Raw genomic sequence first — 13,062 nt, forward strand, 5'->3', positions numbered from 1 at the left:
GGATTATGTTTTTATACAGCAACATTTCTATTGAACGCCATTAGCATTGGGAAATCAATGATCACTGATGTTTGATCATATGAACCACAGGTTATTTTATGTAATCTTTGCACTTGCACTTTTTGTATCAGGATCATGCAAGTTTATAAAAATCGCCAGGGTCTATATATGAATTTTGTACTTGTCTTTATTGTACTAGGATTTTATATGTCTAGGAATTTAAAGAATATATTGTCTACTATCTCGTTGCTTCTGTAATTCTATTATTGTGAAGATCGATTTATGACTGTTTGCTTATATGGTTGATTTACTTAACCGAATAAAAGCTTCAAACTGAACTGATATCCCATGTTGCACAGTAATATTTAAACAAAGGCAAAGAAATAAAAAGGCTTTACATTTCTGGTATAAGCAATGAACTGTAACAATTGCCATTGATGGCCATTGATGCCCCTATGTTACTTGCCAAAAATGAGCAAATCAGTTTATATTGTTTCGTACTGTATTGCATTATCCTTCTTTAATTGCAGGTAAGGATCAAATGGCAATAATGAAGTAATCTGGGATTCGAAACCGACCCAAATTGCTTTTAGCAATGCTAAAAAAACACTAACAATTTTTAGACCCAAATAGTCTGATTTCAATAGCTTCATGGAAATAAAGTTTTGAATTAATATATAGAGAAAAGTTTAATTTCAATGAAAATGTTTGGATAAACATAAGGCTATGCAGCTTTTACTTAGAAATGTCTGTTCTTTCTGCTGTTAGTATATGCTTCTGGCGAGCAAAGTATGTTTAAATGCAAAGTATGTTTAAGACTGCAGTACCGCCTGCAATCAAGTCCCCACAGTCTGAGTATGATATCACACCTGAGTCCCCACCAGAAGACTAATGAAACCCCACCCACACACACAGTAACACAATGAGAACACCACAAAAATATTCCACACAGAGTTAAAAATATAGATTACATTTTCTGAATAAAACAAGGCCAAAATGCCAAAATACAATAAGTAGAACCGGAGTTATGAATTTTTAAAGAATAAACAAAAAACAGTGCTTAGAAGTCAATAGCTCTAATAGGTTATTAGAGGTCGAGATAGACTTGGGATAATCCAAAGTTAAGGCCAACTACGATGAGCGTAGGTTGGACACAGTTCCAAACATGTCCCGCTGAAGTTTTTCTCTCAAGTTGAGCAAGAATCCCGTTTGCAAGGGAGACCTGCGGCGGCAGAAAGTAGAGCGCCGCTAATAATGATATTGTGGGTGCGAAGATTTGGCCAGGTGTCACAGACAGCAGACGGGGCCTCGCGGACACACAGGTGGCCATACTTGCTGTATGACAAGACAATGTAGCATCATTTTGCACTTATCCTTCAAGTGATCAGCGCAATTCCAGAGCGAACAGTGTTGTTTGTAGTTGCAAGGAGACTGAAAGCTTGATTACAAGGGTTCAAAAACCACTCACAAGGGTTCAAGACTGCACAGGTGCCCCTTGGGGGTCAGGAGCAAATGACGATGGGGCCAGTAGTTGTAGGTGATGAGTTGGAAGTATTTTGTGTCCCTGAGACTTCCGAAGTACCAGAAGCAAGCCAGCAAGCCTGTGAAGAACACTTGAGAGAAGGCAGATTCCAGCTGTCCTACAGCAGAATCAGGAATAATGAAGAGTGGACCACCGTTAATTGTTCACCATCTGTTATTCCCTTAAACTCCCCATATGAAACTTTTTAATTTAATTGTTCTGCCACATGTTAGGAGATGTAAGTTAAGAACATATCTACCTGATTCATAACCACAGCCTCAGGTGGATGAACGTTATCCGTGGCAAATGCAGTGGTCATATCCCAAGCATCAACCACACCCACGTTAAGACCATCGAAGACCTCCTTCACCACAAGGTATTGTATATAACCGTGGAAGTCACTAAATCTCTCCTGATTAATATTCATCTCCCGGGTATTTTCAGCTTTGATGATGACCTTTGTATCAGGGCTTCTAAGGAGGAGGCGCTCCACTGCAAATCTCACATCCATTGCTCTTCTTATAAAGACCTCAATTGGAAATGGACGGAAGTGCTGGCCAAGATTGATGATGATGACAAAGTGTCCACCTCCACTGAGTTGGTCGATGTCATGAGCAATGTAGCTCACATCTTTAACTGAGTAGTGAGCGCTAGCGATGTATGGGTACCCGTGTCTTTTCCATTGCACTAGAATATTTCTCTCCATGTCGAGTGCCAATAGTTTGGTTTCCAGACCAGTGCGATGAAGGTTGAAATACTTCAGTGCTGATAGAGAAATATAAAAATTAAAATGTTACCGTTTATAGCAGATAACACAACAGTTCTTCCAACAGAATTAAGATAATGTATTCAAGTCCCATGAAAATAGTTCATCTGCATCTGAAGGTTTGCAAACTCAGATGGACACAGATCTGCTCATTTTGTGGAATTCACAAAACCTCCCAGCTATGACAAGTAACCCTTTAGAGTCATAGGTTTCTAGATGTACTTTGAGAAAATGTTTTGAATTTATTTATTTTTGTATGAACAAGCATGTGTATACTTACTTATGCAAAATCTGCCAGGTAAGGACAAATGCATTTGCCATTTAAAAAAAAAGAAATTCTCCAGAGGAAAAATATTTCTTTGTGGTTAGTCTCTCACCCTGGAAAATAATGTACTTCCAACAAGACTGCAGCAACAACAAGGTGGTTAGTGGAATGTTTGAATTAATCACAGCCTCAATCCAGCCCATTGGTTATCTTCAACCATGCCACCTCAGTTTAGATGCAACCATATGCAAAACAGTCTTAACAATGCTCCAATAAGAACAGTCCAGCAGAAAATGCCAAGCCAGACCCTAACTGAACCGGAGCACAAGTGTAGAGTGCCTCCTGGCCTCTATCATACATTGTTGCAAACACACAACAAGGGGGCTGGGACCGGTACGATGTTATAAATCAAGGCTGAGTGATTGCTCGCCATCCCTCGGCACCACCCAGCATACAGTGTCTGTGCATTACTATGTAGTGTGTATTCCACCATACCTGTTGTGGCCTGTTCTCCCGGTGCAGGACTTTACACTGGCATCAAGGCCAGTCAAGCCTCATATGCTGAAGTTACCTGAATTCCCTGACATCTCAGATGAAATTGGTGTGGTACGCCATGAGGAGCGGTTGCCTGGCAGGAGGAGTTGTTGTTGTGCAGCCTGCCCATTGTCGCATGAATGTGGCGCACCAGCTGCAAGCGTGTGGGCTGGACCCCTTATCCCAGTAAGTGCCCCTCTGTGCCTAGTATCCTGCACTGACACGCAAGTGGGCTACACGGACGGAGGAGCTCAGGTCACTGAAGATCCTGTAGCATTACCTCCACACGGCCACATAGAAGCCCTGTGCCACATCACAGCCAGAGAAATCATCAGTTGTTCAAGCACGTGACTTGCAGGGAAGCCCTCAGCTGAAGCTAGCGACTGTATGTGGGTCTTTGAATGTACCCATGCTGGGTGGTTCTCGCTGTAAGGTGGCTGCGGATTGAAGAGCACCAGAGTGAATGGTCCTAACTGCAGGGCATTAGGCCTTGACAGTCAGAAGGGAAGGAGAATAAAGGCAATCTTGAATCTTGGGTACCTGGCACTGGTAGTCACACAGTGGTCGTCTGGAGGCAGTGAGTCTATGGTGGAAGTTATGTTATGCTATTTTAATTTAATTTGATATTGTACATGAAATACCTCTGAAGGGGTACCTTGGACTTGAGGCCAACCATAAGAAAAAGGAGAAAAACACTAAGTTAAAACAAATCAGTCTTTAGCCATTTCTTAAATGTAATGTTGTTAGTGCAAGTACAGATGTGGAATGGCAATTTATTGCAACAAGTGAGAGCCAGATACGAGAAATACCTTACTCCACATCTTGACCATTGGATGCAGAGATGGTAAGTAAAGCTTTATCCATGGATTGCAAGTTCCTGAGTGGATAATAGCGTTTGAGCGTCTGGTGTAAGTAGCTACGAACTTTCCCTATTAAAGCTTTGTGGGTTAAACAACAGATTTTAGATACAATTCTCTTTATGATAGGCTGCCAGTGTGGCATTCTTATAAGTGGGGTAAAAGCATATCTTGAGGGAAGATAAAAAATGAGCTGTGCTGTTAGATTTTTTTACGGCCTTTAATTTGGACAATAATGTCTCATTGGTGAAAGCTAATAGTGCATTACCATTGTCCAGCCTGCTAACAATGAGAGCCTGCACTAAGGTTTTCCTAGGCACAAGCTCGAGAAAATGAAGTCCTTTATACAGGAGGTGCATTATATAAAAGAAGGTACCCATTGTGTATATGACCTGCTCTTTCATTGTTTGAGCTTGATATTGCCTAATGCCAATATGTTTTACAACCTGTCTGGGAGTAGGGGCATAACCTAGTTCTGAAGGCCACTGAACAGGGTCCAGAGTTGTTGGGGTTTCCTAAAAAACAAGGGGGCATATTACCAACCAATAGCGATAATTATCGCTATGCATGGTTAGCGGCTAAAATTATATCGCCGCGCTCCGACGATTTTTATCGCTGAGATACCTTGATATTATCAAGGTTTATCTCAAAAGCGGTAAAAATCCTGCGAAATGCATGAATATCGCTGAAAAATCAGCGATATTCATGCATTATCGTGACAATGCTCTTATCCATGTTATCCACCTTCCATTGGATAACATGGCTAAGAACTGCTCTGGGCAGGCGTTAGCTTTTGGAGATATTCGTGCTTAGCGCGAATATTTCCAAAAGTAAGGCTTTGTTGATAATTGGAGATAGCGATATTAGCGACTGTTTCCAGTCGCTAACATCTTGGCACGCCCACTTTGCATGTCATTAACGATAATTATCGCTGACATGCAAAGTGGGCCCCAAGATGATCGCTAAATCCTACTAGCTGTCGCTAACTGGTGTTAGCGACAGCTAGGTAATAGGGCGATAAAATTATTGCCGCTTTAGCGGGAAAAAGTCCCGCTAAGGCGGCGATAATGGCCCTTGGTAATATGCCCCATGATCCCTGTCTTTTCTGTATTTAGCTGAAGATAATTATTTGACATCCACTCAGCTATCGCTTTCATACCATTGACAAAGCATTCCTTCACTTTGTTCATATCTTTGTCAAAGGAGATGAGTGTTGTCAGCATCAGACAATTTTCAGAAACAAATGCTTAGATGATCTTAGCAAGAGGAACCACATATACTTTAAATAAAGTGGGACCTCCTTGTCAATCGGCATGGCCTGAGACTTGAAAGCACCCAACAAGATGATTTGAGATCTATCTTCCAAAAAATCTCAGAGCCTCTCTCTGACTGTCCCACAAATACATATCTCATTCAGCCTTTGAAGCAACCTAGCAGGCCAACACAGTGCCGAAAGGTCTAGTAGCACAAGTATAGATGGAGCCTTGATATCCAGAGAGCATTCTTTGGAGTCTGTCATGGCAACCAAAGCCATCTCGATACTGTGCTCAAATCTGAGATACGATTCTGAATAGAGAATATCTATAATTCTTGCTAAGTCTAAACATCAGAGAGAGGCTGTGAGGATTAATACAATTTTAAGTGTTTTAAAATGCTCTTTAGAAGAATTTCCAACCTGGCCAATTCGATTGGTGATGTAAGTTTTATATGCAATTTTGATCTTTTGGTGATACATGGTAAGTGCATTTTTGTACGCTTCTTTATCCTTTAGGTTATTGTGCCAGCATCTCCCCAACTTTTTACATGAGCCACATTACACATAGGGTCAGCCTAGTAACATTACAGGGGCAAAGGCACAATTGAGAAGGAGAAGCAACTGAGGCTGCCACATAAATCGCATACATCACACAGCTGCATAGCTCCGAGTAGGGAAACAGACACTATCAACCCCCTGACCGCAGGATAATGTTGGACAATGGCAAGTTCAATGCCGCATTCTGCCCCACGGAGCTTTCCACCCTGCCATCATTCAGCCAACTAGGAGATCCCACTACCGCCATCCCATGCTGGTGTTAGTGGATTGGGTGCCTTCAGAACTTTTCTTGTTACACGTGTGAAACAGACAGGGCAGTAAAGAGATCCATGATGTTATATGACTGGTTAGAACACCTACCCAACCCAGGAGGGGACCATGATTTTGATAAAGTGGTGGCAGCTCTCAACCAACATTTCGACCCACAACTTAATCCCAGTTATGAAAAATTTGAACTGAGACAAGCCCGCCAATCAGATAACAAGTCTGCTGTAGGTGCTTTTTACGCACACCTACACAAACTGTCAGGCACCTGTACCAACATTAACCAGCCTAATGAAAACAGGGCCCAATTGATTCAAGTTTCAAGGTTGTCAGCCCTACACAGTCATATACCTGGACAATATTCTGATCTTGGTTAGGTTCCATGAACTGGCTGAGAGCAGGGCTGAAGACATGGAATTGGCACTATCAAGAGAAGCAGCCCCGGGGCCTGTGACCCGGCAGTAAAAGTCAAGGAGGAGTTGGTCAATCCAATCCAATGGTGCCCTCCTGGGACATGCAAATATTCCATCCCCAAACAAGCTTAAAAATGGTGCAAGAACTGCGGTCTGATGCACCCCATGCCCAACGTATGCCCAGAGCAAGGAAGATCATGTTCAAAGTGTGGCACATGAACCACTTCGTAAATGTGTGCTGCAGGTGTGCAATGAACGCAGGCACAGAATATAGAGGACGAGGAAGACTGACCCTCCGGAAGCTGTCCCTTGATGAAGACAAAGTCTGTCATTTGGCATGCTGGTTGGAAACCCCGTATCGTCCCAAAGACGACGATGACAATGACGTTTTCACAGTGTGTTTTTGCTGGTAGGGAAAACCACTCTAAGCGACCTCCTCCATTGTGCACTGTATCAGTCGGTGAGACACACATCACTGACAGGAGTGTCTGTGAATGTCATGGATGTCTGTGAATGTCATGGACACAACCCAGTTCCACGCGCTCAGAGCTCCACCGTCATTAACCCCTACCAAAGCCATAGTTTACACTTATGGAGGAACAGAGCTGTTACCCATAAAAGGTGTCATATAGGTGGCAGTAGAAATCAAGAGAAAGATCACACAGGCCAAATTTCATGTGACCAAAGGAGATACTGGGACCCTCCTTGGATGCCACAAAGCAGAGGACTTAAGATTGGTCTTCTTTGTGCAGCAAGTCCATGACTCTGATGCAATGAACATTCTGAAAGAATCGCTGCAACTGTTCCAAGGTCTGGGACACCTCAAAGACATGATGGAAAAGAGCCACATCAACAAGCCATTCAAGCCAGTGGCACCAGAGAGTATCATTCCACTTGCAGCCTCTTGTCGAAAAGGAACTGGACCAGCTTGAGCCGTTGGGGGCATCGAAAAGATGACTGGGCCTACCCTGTGGGCCTCACACTTAGTGATCGCTCCCAACCATAAACAACCAGAGGCCAAACGACTGTGCATGAACATACGCCCCCCAAATAAAAGCCATTTCCCTTGAAAGGCATATTACCCCCACAGTTGACGAAAAAGTGCAGACCTCAATGGAGCTCGTTGTTTCACCAACTTGGATTTGAATGCGGATTACCACCACCTCAAATTCGACGAAGCGAGCAGGTATATCACCACAATCTCATCTCACATTGGCCTTCGTAGGTACAAATGCCTCAACTTAGGCATCTACTCCGCTGCAGAGGTTTTCCAAGATGTTATCCTGGAGACCTTGTCCGGATTAGTTGGCATGCTGAATGTGAGCGAGAACATCTTAATATATTCTGACACCTTGAAAGACCACCACGCAAGGCTGAGGAATGCAATCAAGAGGCTGGCAGACTGTGGCTTGACCCGCCACAAAGGAAAGTGCAAATTCTACATGAACTCTGTTGAGTTTTTGGGGTATCACTTCATGGGCGACTGTCTGCTGTTCGACCCACAGAAATTGGAAGCCAAAAGAAATGTGAGAGTAACCCAAAACAAGTTGAAGATGAGAAGTGTGGATTAGTTACTTACCTGTAATCCTAGTCCTCATCCAGGGGTATACTCATCAAAGTCATAATCAATGAATAATCCCCGCCTATTTGCGGGATCCCGGAGCATATAGAAAATACATATAAATATATATGTGTATATATGTGAAAACATATATTTGCAGCCTAAAACATTTCCCAACTGGCAAATCTGCCGGAAAATTACATGAATTAACATACACACAGTAGTACTCTCCCAACCCTATGGAAGAAAGAGAGCAGTAAACATTTGCATACAACAATGCTTTATTGCCGTAGGAAAACCTGTAATTGCAGGCATTTGCCAGTAGGCTGCAGTAGAGTATAAATAAACAAAGAAAGACTTACACCTTGCCTTTAAGGCATTAGAGTAGGGGTACCGTGCCTTTAAGACCTGAAGGCGACCCCCTGCTCCCATGATGCACCACAGGTGGCAGTTGGGTCAGTTAGTTTTGAAGGTGCATGACACCTGAATGGATCCGTTGTAACCTTTCATAACTTTATGATCATGCTCGTCCGGGGAGGTGGGCGGGAGCTTATGACTTTGATGTGTATACCCCTGGATGAGAACTAGGATTACAGGTAAGTAACTAATCCTTCTCATCAAGGGGATACTCATCAATAGTCATAATCTATGAATAGATTAGCAAGCTCATACCCAAAGTCTCGCGGACGATCAAATAAGTATAGATAGAGACAAGAAAAAATTGTACGTTTTACATACAACAATAAATTTCTCAAAAAGGCCTGTCTAGGCAATAATGGCAGGTAAAGGTATGCACCGACCGCCATGTAGCCGCCTTGCAAATTTCAGAGATTGGAACATTATGAAGGAGAGCCGTAGTAGAAGCTTTCCCTCTAGTAGAGTGCGCATGAGGTCTACCCTGTAAAGCCTTGTTAGCTAATTGATAAGACAGAGCTATACAGGAGACTATCCAGCGAGAAATGGACCTTTTTGAGGCTGACAGACCAGTATTAGTGGTTCCATAATCAACAAAAAGCCGGTAAAGCTTCCTAAGTGGAAGGGTTTTGGCCAGGTAAAACTTCAAAACCCTCCGGAGATCTAGAGAGTGTAAAGACCTCTCCGGAGGAGTGGTAGGTTGAGGAAAAATAGGTAGGCAGGGTGATAGACTATTTGATATGAAAGTCTGAGACTACCTTAGGCAGAAAACCTGGGTGTGTCCTCAGTATCACCCTGTTGGCGTGAAACACTGTGTAAGGTTCCTTAAAACACAGGGCCTGGATTTCGCTAACCCTACGGGCAGAGGTAATCACCACTAAAAAAGCGGCTTTCCAGGTCAAGGGCTGCTAAGAGGCCTTATGTATAAACTCGAAAGAAGCACCCATCAGCTTAGTAAGTACGATGTTAAGCTCCCAGGGAGGGGAGGGAGACCTCACTGGTGGAAACACTTTCTTGAGCCCCTCTAAGAAATCTTTAACCACAGGCATAAGGAAGAATGATATCTGAGAAGGTGACTTCCTATAGGCTGTGATTGCCACTAAGTGAACCCTGATGGAGGGGTACTTGAGGTCTGACCTTGCTAAATGCAATAGATAGGGTAGAATCACCTGCTCCTGACCGTGGATAGGGTCAAGAGAGTTGTCAAGACACCATATGAAAAGCCTCTTCCACTTGAAAGCATATGACTTCCTAGTGGAGGGTCTCTTGGCTTCTTTGAGAATGTTCATGCAGTCTGCTGGGAGGTCTAGGTGTCCATACTGGTGGACCTCAGGAGCCATGCTGTCAAGCGAAGGGACGGAAGGTTGGGGTGAAACACCTTCTCCTGGTCCTTGGTCAACAAGTCTGGACGGCAAGGAAGTCGCCGGTGCGGGACTTCCTACAGCTAGAGGAGATCCGGGTACCACCACTGGCGTGGCCACTCTGGCGCTATCAGGATCATCATGGTGTTGGTCCTGTAGAATTTCTGAATCAGGATCATCCTGGTGTTGGTCCTGTAGAATTTCTGAATCACCGCTGGGATCAGAGGCAGGGGAGGAAAGGCATAAAGCAATGTCTGCGACCGGCTGATCAAAAGTGTGTTCCCCCATGAGCCCTGTTGGGGGAACCTGGACGCGAAGATAGGGCATTTTGCATTTGCCGCGTCTGCGAACAGGTCTATGTCCGGTATGCCCCATTGTTGAAATACCTCCTGTGCGACTTCTTCGTTGAGCACCCAATCGTGCGCTTCTTTGATGTCTCTGCTTAGGCAGTTCGCTTGGACATTTTGGATCCCTGGTAGATGAACTGCCACGATGGATAGACCTCTTGCCAGTGCCAGATGGCTTGCGCTTCCAGGGATAGTACTATTGACCTGGTGCCTCCCTGCTTGTTCAGATAGAACATAGTTGTTGTGTTGTCCGTCTGAACTGGGATGTAGTTGGTGCGCAGAGAAGGATACAGAGATTTGAGCGCTAGATGAATGGCTCGAAGCTCTAGGAAGTTGATGTGGTAGCCTCGCTCTACTTCGGACCAGAGACCTTGGACCTGAAGCTGGTCCATATGAGCACCCCAGCCTTGAAGAGAGGCATCCGTGAAAACTGACTGAGATGGAGGAGGGCGATGGAATGGAACTCCCCGGAGAAGGTTGGAACGTTTCATCCACAATCTGATTGAGTCTCTGGCACCTTGTTGAAGAGAGACACGGTCCTCCCAGTGACCTGACCTCTGAGACCATTGGTCCTCGAGAGCCTACTGCAGAGGCCTCATGTGAAGGCGTGCATTGGGCACGATGTAGATGCACGAGGCATCGATCCCAGGAGAGAGGACACTTGCCTGGCTGTGTGACTGTGATTGTCCAGTAGAAGTCGACACTTCAGGAGCATGGATGACAACCTCTCCTCCAAAGGACACACGCTTGCCTGCACGGAGTCCAGGGAAGCGCCCAGGTAATGAATCCATTGGGAAGGATTGAGTACTGACTTTTTGAAGTTGACCTGCAACCCCAATGAGTTCATCAGGTTGAGACAGAATGAAAGATGGTTTTGAAGCAGAGCCGGAGTTTAGCTTTTCAGTAGCCAATCATCTAGATAGGGATAGGCAAAGATCTTTCGCCTGCGGAGAAAAGCAGCCACCACCGCCATGCACTTGGAGAATGTCCGTGGCGCGGATTTGAGGCCAAACGGAAGCACTCGATACTGGTAGTGATGGCGTCCGATCTGAAACCTGAGAAACTTTCGGTGCTTTACTGAGACAGGTATGTGAAAGTAAGCGTCCTGCAGGTCGATGGCACACATCCAGTCTCCCTGATGAAGATGCAGGAAGATCTGGTGCAGGGCCAGCATGCAGAATTTTTCTTTTTTGATGAATCTGTTCAGTAGTCGTAGGTCTAGAATGGGCCTGTATTCTTTGACTACTCCTCTTTCTTGGACAAGAAAATAACAGGAGTAGACTCCTTGATTCCTCCTCTATGGCCTTCTTTTTGAGGAGGACAGAAACTATGTCCTGAAGCAGTTGACTGTGGAATCGGGGAAGGTGCTTTATTTGAGGGAAGACTTGTGGAGTGGGGACTTGAACCTCAGCAAGTAACCATGCTGCACAATACTCAGCACCCATATGTCCTTTGTTATGGATCTTCACTCTTTCAGATGATGAGAAACACTCCCTCCCACCGGAGTGGCGGAACAGTTGCGGAGGAAGAAACAGCTCCCAGGGCTTGGGAGGCTGCTTGGGGGCGGACTGCTGTTTGTTATTGTTGCCTCTGCCTCTGCCAGGGCGTCTCTGCTGAAACTGGGTTTTCTGCTGTGTTTGGGATGACCATTGAGGGGTTTGAACCCTCTGTTGGTAAAAGACCGCTTGCCCCCCTGATGAAAGCGCTTTTTTAATTCTTTACGCTTCTCCAAACCCACAGCTTTAACAGTGTCCATTTCCTATTTCATTTTGGTCATCTCATTGTCAGCGTGTGAACCACAGAGAGAGGTACCATTAAAGGGGAGGTTCAAGATCATCTTCTGCGCATCTGGCTTGAGGCCTGTAAGGTGGAGCCAAGTCAAACGCAGTGAGCAGATTCCATGGGAGTAGCCATGGGCCGCGAAGTCAGAAGCATCCGCTGCGGCACTGATAACCTAGTTGGCTACGAGCCCTCCCTCCTGTAGGATTTCGACGAAGTCCTGTCGGTTTTCCTTAGGAAGCTTCTCTGTGAAGCGAGTGAGGGAGTCCCAGAGGGACCTATCGTACCTTCCGAGAAGAGCAGAGGCACTGGCCACCCTCATATAAGAAGCTGAGGTGTTGCATACCTTTCTGCCAAACGAATCCATGAGTTTGCTGTCCTTTTCGGGGGGTACCGAGGATGAGGTGGAAGCCGTATGGGACTTCATGGCAGCCGCCATGATTACTGAGTCAGTTGGTGGATCCGATCTGAGGAACAAAGGGTCCTCCGCGGGAGTCTTGTACTTCTTGGCTATTCTAAATGGAACAGAACCTACCACCGCAGGGTTGAGAAAGGTAGCCATCGCCGGTTCAATGAAGCCAGGCACCAGAGGCAGCAGAGGCAGCAGAGGTCTGGGCGCTGTCCGGTGATCAAGGGTATCAAAGATTATAGAGGTGGGTACCACAGGAGTATGCAGGGAGATATTAAGTTTCTTTGCTCCCCTGCCTAGCACATCTGCAAAAGTTGCGATGTCAACAATCAGTCAGACTTGTGAGGGAGGAGTAAAGGAGAAGGTCGGAGAATAGTGCCGGACCGTAGACCTCGTAGAAGATGACCAAGTTAGAGATCTTGTGCGTCTTCTCCTATGGGGCCTGTCGCGATGACAGCTGTTCCGACCCCTGGATCTAGACTGATGTTTAGACAGAGATCTTGGCATGGGGGGAGATCTTGGCCTGGCAAGTGTTCTTGGTCGTGCTGGAGAGCGTGATCTGGCAGGAGATCTTGGTCTGGATGAGGGTCGTGGCCTCCGAGAGGGAGGCTTAGATGGTCTGACCGTAGTACTTGTCCTTGGACCAGATGGTGAGAATGCGCTGGAGTAAACAGAGCCCGGACTACTGCGACCGCCCGATACAGCCCCCTGAGAATGGTGAGATGACACACTGCGTGATCTGTCCGCAGATCTGGGG

General features: G+C 45.4%; 1 protein-coding gene across 2 annotated transcripts in view; it reads right to left on the bottom strand.

The window, feature by feature from the left end:
* Positions 1 to 673: 673 nt before the first annotated feature.
* LOC147670584 (NXPE family member 2-like) overlaps positions 674 to 13,062 on the bottom strand; it is a 255,540-nt gene continuing 243,151 nt past the window's right edge. For both annotated transcript variants that reach the window (XM_086948149.1, XM_086948150.1), the window contains exon 5: positions 674 to 2,287. In XM_086948149.1, the coding sequence (XP_086804275.1) occupies positions 1,752 to 2,287 (536 nt within the window). In that variant the 3' untranslated portion in view covers positions 674 to 1,751. The remainder of the gene's footprint in view (positions 2,288 to 13,062) is intronic.

This window comes from Lissotriton vulgaris, unplaced genomic scaffold, assembly GCF_964263255.1.
Source record: "Lissotriton vulgaris unplaced genomic scaffold, aLisVul1.2 SCAFFOLD_1637, whole genome shotgun sequence".
Taxonomy (NCBI): Eukaryota; Metazoa; Chordata; class Amphibia; order Caudata; family Salamandridae; genus Lissotriton; species Lissotriton vulgaris.